The sequence below is a fragment of the Coregonus lavaretus genome (assembly GCF_964263955.1).
Source record: "Coregonus lavaretus genome assembly, chromosome: 39".
Lineage (NCBI taxonomy): Eukaryota > Metazoa > Chordata > Actinopteri > Salmoniformes > Salmonidae > Coregonus > Coregonus lavaretus.
In genome coordinates, this window is record NC_140026.1 from 1,822,339 (window position 1) to 1,838,775 (window position 16,437).

The 16,437-nt window shown below is 38.2% G+C and overlaps 1 protein-coding gene across 1 annotated transcript in view; it reads left to right on the forward strand.

The window, feature by feature from the left end:
• Nucleotides 1–7,384, forward strand: part of LOC311112637 (sodium/bile acid cotransporter 7-A-like) — a 22,256-nt gene extending 14,872 nt beyond the window's left edge. Inside the window, exons 8-10 of the mRNA XM_084155782.1 lie at nt 3,404–3,576; nt 5,654–5,704; nt 6,072–7,384. Of these exons, the coding sequence (XP_084011908.1) occupies nt 3,404–3,576; nt 5,654–5,674 (194 nt within the window). The 3' untranslated portion in view covers nt 5,675–5,704; nt 6,072–7,384. The remainder of the gene's footprint in view (nt 1–3,403; nt 3,577–5,653; nt 5,705–6,071) is intronic.
• The last annotated feature ends 9,053 nt before the right edge of the window (nt 7,385–16,437 follow it).

A 16,437-nucleotide genomic window follows, 5' to 3' on the forward strand; every position in this document is an offset into this window, starting at 1 on the left:
ATGAATAGGAAATGAAGTCCTTTACAAGGTTATAAATAATGTTTTTTTAAATTGAAATAATAATTGTGTCCTTCAAACTTTGCTTCCGTCAAAGAATCCTCCATTTGCAGCATTTACAGCCTTGCAGACCTTTGGCATTCTAGTTGTCAATTTGTTGAGGTAATCTGAAGAGATTTCACCCCATGCTTCCTGAAGCACCTCTCACAAGTTGGATTGGCTTGATGGGCACTTCTTACGTACCATACGGTCAAGCTGCTCCCACAACAGCTCAATAGGGTTGAGATCCGGTGACTGTGCTGGCCACTCCATTATAGACAGAATACCAGCTGACTGCTTCTTCCCTAAATAGTTATTGCATAGTTTGGAGCTGTGCTTTGGGTCATTGTAGGAGGAAATTGGCTCCAATCAAGCGCCGTCCACAGGGTATGGCATGGCGTTGCAAAATGGAGTGATAGCCTTCCTTCTTCAAGATCGCTTTTACCCTGTACAAATCTCCCACTTTACCACCACCAAAGCACCCCCAGACCATCACATTGCCTCCACCATGCTTGACAGATGGCATCAAGCACTCCTCCAGCATCTTTTCATTTGGTCTGGGTCTCACAAATGTTCTTCTTTGTGATCCAAACACCTCAAACTTTGATTTGTCTGTCCATAATACGTTTTTCCAATCTTCCTCTGTCCAGTGTCTGTGTTCTTTTGCCCATCTTAATCTTTTCTTTTTATTGGCCAGTCTGAGATATGGCTTTTTCTTTGCAACTCTGCCTAGAAGGTCAGCATCCCGGAGTCGCCTCTTCACTGTTGACGTTGAGACTGGTGTTTTGCGGGTACTATTTAATGAAGCTGCCAGTTGAGGACCTGTGAGGCGTCTGTTTCTCAAACTAGACACTCTAATGTATTTGTCCTCTTGCTCAGTTGTGCACCGGGGCCTCCCACTCCTCTTTCTATTCTGGTTAGAGCCAGTTTGCGCTGTTCTGTGAAGGGAGTAGTACACAGCGTTGTACAAGATCTTCAGTTTCTTGGCAATTTCTCACATGGAATAGCCTTCATTTCTCAGAACAAGAATAGACTGACGAGTTTCAGAAGAAAGTTATTTGTTTTGGGCCATTTTGAGCCTGTAATCGAACCCACAATTGCTGATGCTCCAGATACTCAACTAGTCTCAAGAAGGCCAGTTGTATTGCTTCTTTAATCAGCACAACAGTTTTCAGCTGTGCTAACATAATTGCAAAAGGTTTTTCTAATGATCAATTAGCCTTTTAAAATGATAAACTTGGATTAGCAAACACAACCTGCCATTGGAACACAGGACTGAAGGTTGCTGATAATGGGCCTCTGTACGCCTATGTAGATATTCCATTAAAAATCAGCCGTTTCCAGCTACAATAGCCATTTACAACATTAACAATGTCTACACTGTATTTCTGATCAATTTGATGTTATTTTAATGGACAAAAAATGTGCTTTTCTTTTGAAAAAAATGACATTTCTAAGTGACCCCAAACTTTTTTGAATGGTAGTGTACATTTTAGAAAACATTTCAGAGATAAGAAAGATCTTAGCTGAGAGTTAATCAAGGATTCTAATATTTTAGCTAGGCAAGAAAGTTTAGAAATAGGCAGATCATTATTTAGGTCAGAGGTCAAGGGTCACCACCTTTTGTGAAGGGGGAGTACATGGGCCACCTTCCAAACCTTGGTGATAGTACCAGATATATAGTGCCTTGCAAAAGTATTCATCCCCCTTGGCGTTTTTCCAATTTTGTTGCATTACAACCTGTAATTTTAAATAGATTTTTATTTGGATTTCATGTAATGGACATACACAAAATAGTCCAAATTGGTGAATTGAAATGAAAAAAATAACTTGTTTCAAAAAATTATAAAAAATAAATAACGGAAAAGTGGTGTGTGCATATGTATTCACCCCCTTTGCTATGAAGCCTCTAAATAAGATCTGGTGCAACCAATTACCTTCAGAAGTCACATAATTAGTTAGATTGCACACAGGTGGACTTTATTTAAGTGTCACATGATCTCAGTTTATATATATACACCTGTTCTGAAAGGCCCCAGAGTCTGCAACACCACTAAGCAAGGGGCACCACCAAGCAAGCGGCACCATGAAGACCAAGGAGCTTTCCAAACAGGTCAGGGACAAAGTTGTGGAGAAGTACAGATCAGGGTTGGGTTATAAAAAAATTATCCGAAACTTTGAACATCCCACGGAGCACCATTTTAAATCCACTATTAAAAAATTTAAAGAATATGGCACCACAACAAACCTGCCAAGAGAGGGCCGCCCACCAAAACTCACGGACCAGGCAAGGAGGGCATTAATCAGAGGTAACAAAGAGACCAAAGATAACCCTGAAGGAGCTGCAAAGCTCCACAGCGGAGATTGGAGTATCTGTCCATAGGACCACTTTAAGCCGTACACTCCACAGAGCTGGGCTTTACGGAAGAGTGGCCAGAAAAAAGCCATTTCTTAAAGAAAAAAATAAGCAAACACGTTTGGTGTTCGCCAAAAGGCATGTGGGAGACTCCCCAAACATATGGAAGAAGGTACTCTGGTCAGATGAGACTAAAATTGAGCTTTTTGGCCATCAAGGAAAACACAATGTCTGGCGCAAACAGAACACCTCTCATCACCCCGAGAACACCATCCCCACTGTGAAGCATGGTGGTGGCAGCATCATGCAGTGGGGATGTTTTTCATAGGCAGGGACTGGGAAATTGGTCAGAATTGAAGGAATGATGGATGGCGCTAAATACAGGGAAATTCTGGAGGGAAACCTGTTTCAGTCTTCCAGAGATTTGAGACTGGGAGGGAGGTTCACCTTCCAGCAGAACAATGACCCTAACATAACCACAAATACGTGTATTCTGGTTTATGGACACAGCTACAACCAGGAGCTTGAATTTCTTGGGAACAGAAATATTTTTGTTGACCAACTTTACTAACTGTAAAGACTCAATGCACCCACTGTGTGAATAACAAATACCATGAATTAGATCAATTCCATTCCAATAATTCCATTCCAATAATTCCATTCCAATAATACGGTTCCATTCCAATAATTCCATTCCAATAATACGGTTCCATTCCAATAATACTGTTCCATTCCAATAATACTGTTCCATTCCAATAATACGGTTCCATTCCAATAATTCCATTCCAATAATACGGTTCCATTCCAATAATACTGTTCCATTCCAATAATACGGTTCCATTCCAATAATTCCATTCCAATAATACGGTTCCATTCCAATAATTCCATTCCAATAATACGGTTCCATTCCAATAATACCATGAAAATGATACAGATATGGATCAAGCTGAGCTTGTTTCCCAAATGGTAATAATATGTATTTTCTCTTTCTTTACCCCTCCCTCTGTCCAGGTATCCCAATGTTAAAGATAGTGTTTGAGGGGTATGAGCATCTCTCTCTGATCTCCGTCCCCCTCCTCATCTATCACCCAGCTCAGATCCTACTGGGTTCAATACTGGTCCCAACCATCAGGGGCTGGATGAACGGCAGACAGAAGGTACACAACACACAGAGATATCAGAAGGCACACAACACAACACACAGAGATATCAGAAGGCACACAACACAACACACAGAGATATCAGAAGGTACACAACACAACACACAGAGATATCAGAAGGCACACAACACAACACACAGAGATATCAGAAGGAACACAACACAACACACAGAGATATCAGAAGGCACACAACACAACACACAGAGATATCAGAAGGTACACAACACAACACACAGAGATATCAGAAGGCACACAACACAACACACAGAGATATCAGAAGGAACACAACACAACACACAGAGATATCAGAAGGTACACAACACAACACACAGAGATATCAGAAGGCACACAACACAACACACAGAGATATCAGAAGGCACACAACACAACACACAGAGATATCAGAAGGCACACAACACAACACACAGAGATATCAGAAGGCACACAACACAACACACAGAGATATCAGAAGGCACACAACACAACACACAGAGATATCAGAAGGCACACAACACAACACACAGAGATATCAGAAGGCACACAACACAACACACAGAGATATCAGAAGGTACACAACACACAGAGATATCAGAAGGCACACAACACAACACACAGAGATATCAGAAGGTACACAACACACAGAGATATCAGAAGGCACACAACACACAGAGATATCAGAAGGCACACAACACAACACACAGAGATATCAGAAGGCACACAACACAACACACAGAGATATCAGAAGGTACACAACACACAGAGATATCAGAAGGCACACAACACAACACACAGAGATATCAGAAGGAACACAACACAACACACAGAGATATCAGAAGGCACACAACACAACACACAGAGATATCAGAAGGTACACAACACACAGAGATATCAGAAGGCACACAACACAACACACAGAGATATCAGAAGGCACACAACACACAGAGATATCAGAAGGCACACAACACAACACACAGAGATATCAGAAGGCACACAACACAACACACAGAGATATCAGAAGGTACACAACACACAGAGATATCAGAAGGCACACAACACAACACACAGAGATATCAGAAGGCACACAACACAACACACAGAGATATCAGAAGGTACACAACACACAGAGATATCAGAAGGCACACAACACACAGAGATATCAGAAGGCACACAACACAACACACAGAGATATCAGAAGGCACACAACACAACACACAGAGATATCAGAAGGTACACAACACACAGAGATATCAGAAGGCACACAACACAACACACAGAGATATCAGAAGGCACACAACACACAGAGATATCAGAAGGTACACAACACAACACACAGAGATATCAGAAGGCACACAACACAACACACAGAGATATCAGAAGGCACACAACACAACACACAGAGATATCAGAAGGCACACAACACAACACACAGAGATATCAGAAGGCACACAACACACAGAGATATCAGAAGGCACACAACACAACACACAGAGATATCAGAAGGCACACAACACAACACACAGAGATATCAGAAGGCACACAACACACAGAGATATCAGAAGGTACACAACACAACACACAGAGATATCAGAAGGCACACAACACAACACACAGAGATATCAGAAGGCACACAACACAACACACAGAGATATCAGAAGGCACACAACACAACACACAGAGATATCAGAAGGCACACAACACAACACACAGAGATATCAGAAGGTACACAACACGACACACAGAGATATCAGAAGGTACACAACACGACACACAGAGATATCAGAAGGCACACAACACAACACACAGAGATATCAGAAGGCACACAACACAACACACAGAGATATCAGAAGGCACACAACACAGAGATATCAGAAGGTACACAACACACAGAGATATCAGAAGGTACACAACACACAGAGATATCAGAAGGTACACAACACAACACACAGAGATATCAGAAGGTACACAACACACAGAGATATCAGAAGGCACACAACACAACACACAGAGATATCAGAAGGTACACAACACACAGAGATATCTATCTATCTATCACACCAGCCTTATCTAACTGGGTCCCTCCGTTCTCTTCTCCCTGGTACAGCCTAGTCTTTTATTGCATTGATACCTCCAGTACTCTACCTGTCCGGTCTGTGTGAGTAGAGCAACATCACCTAACCTGTCTGTGTCTAGCCCATTAACACAGAGCTACTCACCTGGACTTAATTGGTCACAAATGGTGCTAATTGGCGATTTAATTAATTGGTCTTAATTCCTCATTAATTCTGATAGAATGCTTTAATGTCTGTTTGGAGTGGGCAAATCTAACTCGCTTGTAAAAGTTATTACCAATTTAAATCACTGTTGTTTTGGCAGGGGAGGGTTTTGGCAGGGGAGGGTTGAACTGTGATGATGGCAGCTGGGTCATTTTTTATAATTCTTACTTTTTTGCTAAATGTAGCATCAAGTCAGTCAACACCTGTTAAATCAAATATTGTGTGTGCGCATCTGTGTGTCCACAGGGAGTGAAGCTGACCGACCTGCAGCCCATCTGAAGTGGACTCGGTGTCCAATTCCCTACACTTCTCCCCAAAGTGTGCACTCATTCACTCCCCCTCATGGGGAGTATCATTTATACTGTGACAGAAGGGACTACTTTCTTCCTCCTACGTATCTCTCTGGCGGAGGGATACATACATAATCAAAAGTGCCTTATCACAACCACCTGAGACCTCGTGCAAGACACGCAACAAGTAGTCCTGCGCCTAACTGTTGTGATGGTTACTATGACACAACTTGTATGATGATTCCATGGTTTACTTTTATACGAACATAGAAGTCACTATTTTTTGTATCCCCATGAAGATGTTGTCAACTTCCTGTGAGACAAGAAGTACTACTGATCATCACAGGAAGTGGATTCTGAGACGGCACCACCTGCCATGGGAGGACAGACTGGCTGGGACTTTGTCCTCTTTCTAACTATTTTTCTGGGGATGTTACGTCATAAGACTCTTTCTGACAATCGGTGTTTATATGGTGTTGGACAACACTAGTTTACTGACTGTTTCTTACGCTTGTTTAGGCTTTTTGGGGGGGGGATTTTTTTTAAACGTTATTACCGTAGTTAAAGGACAGAGATCTGGTGACGTCTCCCTGTCTGTATTCTGGGGGATGAAAACGTGAAGTGTCTCCGATTTGGCACCCTATTTACTCTGTAGTGCACTACTTTTGACCAGGGCCCGGCCATAGCGCTCTGGTCAAAAGTAGTGCACTGCGTAGAGAATATGGTGCAATTTCAGACACCGACGAAAAATCTACACGTCTCTGATCATGGACCAGTTGGTCTGCGTTCAGCAGATAGAAATATCATAAATATAGCTGCCGTGATTCCTTATTGTACAGGTCAGAGGCACTTCTGTTCTACATTCTATATTTCTATCTGAACAGTGAACATCGTAAACTCGACAGGAATGCGTCTCAAATGGCACCCTGTTCCCTACATAGGTCACTACTTTTGACCAGAGCCCATAGAGCTCGACACAGGGAATTAGGGTGACATTTGGGACGCGGTCGGTGCCTTGGCCCTAACGTCAGTAGTACATACTAACAGATTGATTATTATTTGATCGTTTTCTGATTACCAAACAAACACTGCATGACAATGAGGACCAATGGCAACGTGTCCCACATGGCGCGTCCTATTCCCTATATGGCGTAGGGTGCAGCCTCTCTCATTACTGAAAAGATAGGCCCAAACTGAAAGGGATGTTTTAGGACAGGTGCCGGGGGGGGTGTTCTCTTCTCTTGTATGAATAAAAAGCTGTGATAAACACTGGACTGGGTCTGTGTTCTGTATAGTACTAGTTTACTGTGGAGTGGGTCTGTTCTCTATAGTACTAGTTTACTGTGGAGTGGGTCTGTTCTCTATAGTACTAGTTTACTGTGGAGTGGGTCTGTTCTCTATAGTACTAGTTTACTGTGGAGTGGGTCTGTTCTCTATAGTACTAGTTTACTGTGGAGTGGGTCTGTGTTCTCTATAGTGCTAGTTTACTGTGGAGTGGGTCTGTGTTCTCTATAGTGCTAGTTTACTGTGGAGTGGGTCTGTTCTCTATAGTACTAGTTTACTGTGGAGTGGGTCTGTTCTCTATAGTACATGTTTACTGTGGAGTGGGTCTGTTCTCTATAGTACTAGTTTACTGTGGAGTGGGTCTGTTCTCTATAGTACTAGTTTACTGTGGAGTGGGTCTGTTCTCTATAGTACATGTTTACTGTGGAGTGGGTCTGTTCTCTATAGTACTAGTTTACTGTGGAGTGGGTCTGTTCTCTATAGTCTGTGTTCTACTACTAGCCATTCATGGTAATGACCTAACATGCACAAGAACAGTTGCAAGTTGTTTTTATTAAAGATTTTACAGATATACAGTGATATACCGTTTAATATACAGTGATACGTATAGTGATTTAGTTAAAATGAGAATATACAGTTTAGATAATATACAGTTTAGATGGTGATATACAGTTTAGATGGTAAAATACAGTGATATACAGTTTAGATTATAATATACAGTTTAGATGATAATATACAGTGATATACAGTTTAGATGGTAATATACAGTGATATACAGTTTAGATGGTAATATACAGTGATATACAGTTTAGTTGATAATATACAGTGATATACAGTTTAGATGGTAATATACAGTTTAGATGATAATATACAGTGATATACAGTTTAGATGGTAATATACAGTTTAGATGGTAATATACAGTGATATACAGTTTAGATGGTAATATACAGTTTAGATGGTAATATACAGTTTAGATGGTAATATACAGTGATATACAGTTTAGATGGTAATATACAGTGATATACAGTTTAGATGGTAATATACAGTTTAGATGGTAATATACAGTTTAGCTGGTAATATACAGTGATATACAGTTTAGATGGTAATATACAGTTTAGCTGGTAATATACAGTTTAGATGATAATATACAGTGATATACAGTTTAGATGGTAATATACAGTTTAGCTGGTAATATACAGTGATATACAGTTTAGATGGTAATATACAGTTTAGATGGTAATATACAGTTTAGCTGGTAATATACAGTGATATACAGTTTAGATGGTAATATACAGTTTAGATGGTAATATACAGTGATATACAGTTTAGATGGTAATATACAGTTTAGATGGTAATATACAGTTTAGCTGGTAATATACAGTGATATACAGTTTAGATGGTAATATACAGTTTAGATGGTAATATACAGTTTAGATGATAATATACAGTGATATACAGTTTAGATGGTAATATACAGTTTAGATGGTAATATACAGTTTAGCTGGTAATATACAGTGATATACAGTTTAGATGGTAATATACAGTTTAGCTGGTAATATACAGTTTAGATGATAATATACAGTGATATACAGTTTAGATGGTAATATACAGTTTAGCTGGTAATATACAGTGATATACAGTTTAGATGGTAATATACAGTTTAGATGGTAATATACAGTTTAGCTGGTAATATACAGTGATATACAGTTTAGATGGTAATATACAGTGATATACAGTTTAGATGGTAATATACAGTTTAGCTGGTAATATACAGTGATATACAGTTTAGATGGTAATATACAGTTTAGATGGTAATATACAGTTTAGCTGGTAATATACAGTGATATACAGTTTAGATGGTAATATACAGTTTAGATGGTAATATACAGTGATATACAGTTTAGATGGTAATATACAGTTTAGATGGTAATATACAGTTTAGATGGTAATATACAGTGATATACAGTTTAGATGGTAATATACAGTGATATACAGTTTAGATGGTAATATACAGTTTAGATGGTAATATACAGTTTAGATGGTAATATACAGTTTAGATGGTAATATACAGTGATATACAGTTTAGTTGATAATATACAGTGATATACAGTTTAGATGGTAATATACAGTGATATACAGTTTAGATGGTAATATACAGTGATATACAGTTTAGATGGTAATATACAGTGATATACAGTTTAGATGGTAATATACAGTTTAGATGGTAATATACAGTTTAGATGGTAATATACAGTGATATACAGTTTAGATGGTAATATACAGTGATATACAGTTTAGATGGTAATATACAGTGATATACAGTTTAGTTGATAATATACAGTGATATACAGTTTAGATGGTAATATACAGTTTAGATGGTAATATACAGTGATATACAGTTTAGATGGTAATATACAGTTTAGATGGTAATATACAGTGATATACAGTTTAGTTGATAATATACAGTGATATACAGTTTAGATGGTAATATACAGTTTAGATGGTAATATACAGTGATATACAGTTTAGTTGATAATATACAGTGATATACAGTTTAGATGGTAATATACAGTGATATACAGTTTAGATGGTAATATACAGTGATATACAGTTTAGATGGTAATATACAGTGATATACAGTTTAGATGGTAATATACAGTGATATACAGTTTAGATGGTAATATACAGTGATATACAGTTTAGATGGTAATATACAGTGATATACAGTTTAGATGGTAATATACAGTGATATACAGTTTAGATGGTAATATACAGTGATATACAGTTTAGTTGATAATATACAGTGATATACAGTTTAGATGGTAATATACAGTTTAGATGATAATATACAGTGATATACAGTTTAGATGGTAATATACAGTTTAGATGGTAATATACAGTGATATACAGTTTAGATGGTAATATACAGTTTAGATGGTAATATACAGTTTAGATGGTAATATACAGTGATATACAGTTTAGATGGTAATATACAGTGATATACAGTTTAGATGGTAATATACAGTTTAGATGGTAATATACAGTTTAGCTGGTAATATACAGTGATATACAGTTTAGATGGTAATATACAGTTTAGCTGGTAATATACAGTTTAGATGATAATATACAGTGATATACAGTTTAGATGGTAATATACAGTTTAGCTGGTAATATACAGTGATATACAGTTTAGATGGTAATATACAGTTTAGATGGTAATATACAGTTTAGCTGGTAATATACAGTGATATACAGTTTAGATGGTAATATACAGTTTAGATGGTAATATACAGTGATATACAGTTTAGATGGTAATATACAGTTTAGATGGTAATATACAGTTTAGCTGGTAATATACAGTGATATACAGTTTAGATGGTAATATACAGTTTAGATGGTAATATACAGTTTAGATGATAATATACAGTGATATACAGTTTAGATGGTAATATACAGTTTAGATGGTAATATACAGTTTAGCTGGTAATATACAGTGATATACAGTTTAGATGGTAATATACAGTTTAGCTGGTAATATACAGTTTAGATGATAATATACAGTGATATACAGTTTAGATGGTAATATACAGTTTAGCTGGTAATATACAGTGATATACAGTTTAGATGGTAATATACAGTTTAGATGGTAATATACAGTTTAGCTGGTAATATACAGTGATATACAGTTTAGATGGTAATATACAGTGATATACAGTTTAGATGGTAATATACAGTTTAGCTGGTAATATACAGTGATATACAGTTTAGATGGTAATATACAGTTTAGATGGTAATATACAGTTTAGCTGGTAATATACAGTGATATACAGTTTAGATGGTAATATACAGTTTAGATGGTAATATACAGTGATATACAGTTTAGATGGTAATATACAGTTTAGATGGTAATATACAGTTTAGATGGTAATATACAGTGATATACAGTTTAGATGGTAATATACAGTGATATACAGTTTAGATGGTAATATACAGTTTAGATGGTAATATACAGTTTAGATGGTAATATACAGTTTAGATGGTAATATACAGTGATATACAGTTTAGTTGATAATATACAGTGATATACAGTTTAGATGGTAATATACAGTGATATACAGTTTAGATGGTAATATACAGTGATATACAGTTTAGATGGTAATATACAGTGATATACAGTTTAGATGGTAATATACAGTTTAGATGGTAATATACACTTTAGATGGTAATATACAGTGATATACAGTTTAGATGGTAATATACAGTGATATACAGTTTAGATGGTAATATACAGTGATATACAGTTTAGTTGATAATATACAGTGATATACAGTTTAGATGGTAATATACAGTTTAGATGGTAATATACAGTGATATACAGTTTAGATGGTAATATACAGTTTAGATGGTAATATACAGTGATATACAGTTTAGTTGATAATATACAGTGATATACAGTTTAGATGGTAATATACAGTTTAGATGGTAATATACAGTGATATACAGTTTAGTTGATAATATACAGTGATATACAGTTTAGATGGTAATATACAGTGATATACAGTTTAGATGGTAATATACAGTGATATACAGTTTAGATGGTAATATACAGTGATATACAGTTTAGATGGTAATATACAGTGATATACAGTTTAGATGGTAATATACAGTGATATACAGTTTAGATGGTAATATACAGTGATATACAGTTTAGATGGTAATATACAGTGATATACAGTTTAGTTGATAATATACAGTGATATACAGTTTAGATGGTAATATACAGTTTAGATGGTAATATACAGTGATATACAGTTTAGATGGTAATATACAGTGATATACAGTTTAGATGGTAATATACAGTGATATACAGTTTAGATGGTAATATACAGTGATATACAGTTTAGATGGTAATATACAGTGATATACAGTTTAGATGGTAATATACAGTGATATACAGTTTAGATGGTAATATACAGTGATATACAGTTTAGATGGTAATATACAGTGATATACAGTTTAGATGGTAATATACAGTGATATACAGTTTAGTTGATAATATACAGTGATATACAGTTTAGATGGTAATATACAGTTTAGATGGTAATATACAGTGATATACAGTTTAGATGGTAATATACAGTAATATACAGTTTAGATGGTAATATACAGTGATATACAGTTTAGATGGTAATATACAGTGATATACAGTTTAGATGGTAATATACAGTGATATACAGTTTAGATGGTAATATACAGTGATATACAGTTTAGATGGTAATATACAGTGATATACAGTTTAGTTGATAATATACAGTGATATACAGTTTAGATGGTAATATACAGTTTAGATGGTAATATACAGTGATATACAGTTTAGATGGTAATATACAGTTTAGATGGTAATATACAGTGATATACAGTTTAGTTGATAATATACAGTGATATACAGTTTAGATGGTAATATACAGTTTAGATGGTAATATACAGTGATATACAGTTTAGTTGATAATATACAGTGATATACAGTTTAGATGGTAATATACAGTGATATACAGTTTAGATGGTAATATACAGTGATATACAGTTTAGATGGTAATATACAGTGATATACAGTTTAGATGGTAATATACAGTGATATACAGTTTAGATGGTAATATACAGTGATATACAGTTTAGATGGTAATATACAGTGATATACAGTTTAGATGGTAATATACAGTGATATACAGTTTACTTTGGTCCCAGCTCTCTGCAGGTCATTCACTAGGTCCCCCTGTGTGGTTCTGGGATTTTTGCTCACCATTCTTGTGATCATTTTGACCTCACGGTGTGAGATCTTGCGTGGAGCCCCAGATCGAGGGAGATTATCAGTGGTCTTGTATGTCTTCCATTTCCTAATAATTGCTCCCACAGTTGATTTCTTCAAACCAATCTGCTTACCTATTGCAGATTCAGTCTTCCCAGCCTGGTTTAGGTCTACAATTTTGTTTCTGGTGTCCTTTGACAGCTCTTTGGTCTTGGACATAGTGGAGTTTGGAGTGTGACTGTTTGAGGTTGTGGACAGGTGTCTTTTATACTGATAACAAGTTCAAACAGGTGCCATTAATACAGGTAACGAGTGGAGGACAGAGGAGCCTCTTAAAGAAGAAGTTACAGGTCTGTGAGAGCCAGAAATCTTGCTTGTTTGTAGCTCAATTTGTCTGTCATAGTTGACGTGTACCTATGATGAAAATGACAGGCCTCTCTCATCTTTTTAAGTGGGAGAACTTGCACAATTGGCTAAATACTTTTTTTCCCCCCACTGTAGCTGCAGAGGGATACAACAACTGACAACTTTAGTTAGCTAGCTTACATTTACGTCATTTAGCAGACGCTCTTATCCAGAGAGACTTACAGGAGCAATTAGGGTTAAGTGCCTTGCTCAAGGGTACATCGACAGATTTTTCACCTAGTCGGCTCGGGGATTAGAACCAGCGACCTTTCGGTTACTGGCACAACGCTCTTAACCACTAAGCTACCTACCTAGCTGTCTGTAGTTGAAGAGGAGAGGGATACAGCAACTGACACAACTTTAGTTAGCTAGCTGTCTATAGCTGCAGGAATAAAGACATTTCAAATGTCATATTATGTATATATACAGTGTTGTAATGATGTAAAACAGATAAAGTACAAAAGTGAAAATAAATAAACATGGGTTATATTTACGTCATTTAGCAGACGCTCTTATCCAGAGCGACTTACAGTTAGTGAGTGCATACATTTTCATACTGCCCCCCCCCGTGGGAAACGAACCCACAACCCTGGCGTTGCAAGCACCATGCTCTACCAACTGAGCTACAGGGGACAATGGTGTTTGTTCTTCACTGGTTGCCCTTTTCTTGTGGCAACAGGTCACAAATCTTGCTGCTGTGATGGCACACTGGTATTTCACCTAATAAAAAGTGCATTCGGAAAGTATTCAGACTCCTTGACTTTTTCCACATTTTGTTAAGTTACAGCCTTATTCTAAAATGTATTAAATTGTTTTTTTCCCTCATCAATTTACCCACAATACCCCATAATGACAAAGCAAAAACGTTGTTTTCATCAAGGATCTCTCTGCACTTTGCTCTGTTCATCTTTGCCTCGATCCTGACTAGTCTCCCAGTCCCTGCCGCTGAAAAACATCCCCACAGCATGATGCTGCCACCACAATGCTTCACCGTAGGGATGGTGCCAGGTTTCCACCATTTACATTTTACATTACATTTACATTTACGTCATTTAGCAGACGCTCTTATCCAGAGCGACTTACAAATTGGTGCATTCACCTATGATAGCCAGTGGGATAACCACTTTACAATTTATTTTTTTATATTTTTCAAATGTTTTACTTCTTAATTTTTTGAGTTTACCTAATCGTTTTTTAATTTAATTTTATTGTTATTGTTCTTATTTTTAAAAGGGGGGGTAGAAGGATTACTTTTATACTATCCCAGGTATTCCTTAAAGAGGTGGGGTTTCAAGTGTCTCCGGAAGGTGGTCAGTGACTCCGCTGTCCTGGCGTCGTGGGGGAGCTTGTTCCACCATTGGGGTGCCAGAGCAGCGAACAGTTTTGACTGGGCTGAGCGGGAACTGTGCTTCCGCAGAGGTAGGGGGGCCAGCAGGCCGGAGGTGGATGAATGCAATGCCCTCGTTTGGGTGTAGGGACTGATCAGAGCCTGAAGGTAAGGAGGTGCCATTCCCCTCACAGCTCTGTAGGCAAGCACCATGGTATTGTAGCAGATGCAAGCTTCAACTGGAAGCCAGTGGAGTGTGCGGAGGAGCGGGGTGACGTGAGAGAACTTGGGAAGGTTGAACACCAGACGGGCTGTAGCATTCTGGATGAGTTGTAGGGGTTTAATGGCACAGGCAGGGAGCACAGCCAACAGCGAGTTGCAATAATCCAGACGGGAGATGACAAGTGCCTGGATTAGGACCTGTGCCGCTTCCTGTGTAAGGCAGGGTCGTACTCTCCGACTGTTGTAGAGCATGAACCTACAGGATCTGGTCACCGCCTTGATGTTAGCGGAGAACGACAGGGTGTTGTCCAGGGTCACGCCAAGGCTCTTCGCACTCTGGGAGGAGGACACAACGGAGTTGTCAACCGTGATGGCGAGATCATGGAGCGGGCAGTCCTTCCCGGGGAGGAAGAGCAGCTCCGTCTTGCCGAGGTTCAGCTTGAGGTGGTGATCCGACATCCACAATGATACTTGGTGTATAGAGAGAATAGGAGAGGGCCTAGAGCTGAGCCCTGGGGGACACCAGTGGTGAGAGCACGTGGTGCGGAGACAGATTCTCGCCACGCCACCTGGTAGGAGCGACCTGTCAGGTAGGATGCAATCCAAGAGTGAGCAGCGCCGGCGAGGGTGGAGAGGAGAAGGGGGAAAGATGTGCAGATGTGACGCTTGGCATTCAGGCCAAATAGTTAAATATTGGTTTAATCAAACCAGAGAATCTTGTTTTTCATAGTCTGAGTCTTTAGGTGCCTTTTGGCAAACTCCAAGCGGGCTGTCATGTGCCTTTTACTGAGGAGTGGCTTCCGTCTGGCCACTCTACCATAAAGGCCTGATTGGTGGAGTGCTGCAGAGATGGTTGTCCTTCTGGAATATTCCCCCATCTCCACAGTGGAACTCTGGAGCTCTGTCAGTGACCATCGGATTCATGGTCACCACTCTGACCAAGGGCCTTCTCCCCCGATTGCTCAGTTTGGCCGGACATTTCTGCTTTTCTAATAACCACTTTCTGTGTTCTTTGTTTGTGCTTTTCTAATAACCAATTTCTGTGTTCATGCAAGTGACTGATTGAACGAATCCTTACTCTCAGTATCTGCAATTTGGCAGTACGCCCAGACCCTTGTTTTGAGAACGAAATATATCTCAGTTTCAAGGTCTCAGCTTAGAGAGAAGAAGCCTCGTGAGGTATGAACCATCATATACATGAACCAGTATTGGTCGGTCACATGAATGAAGCAAACGTTAATTATGAATGATGAATAAGTTAAATAATATGCCATTTA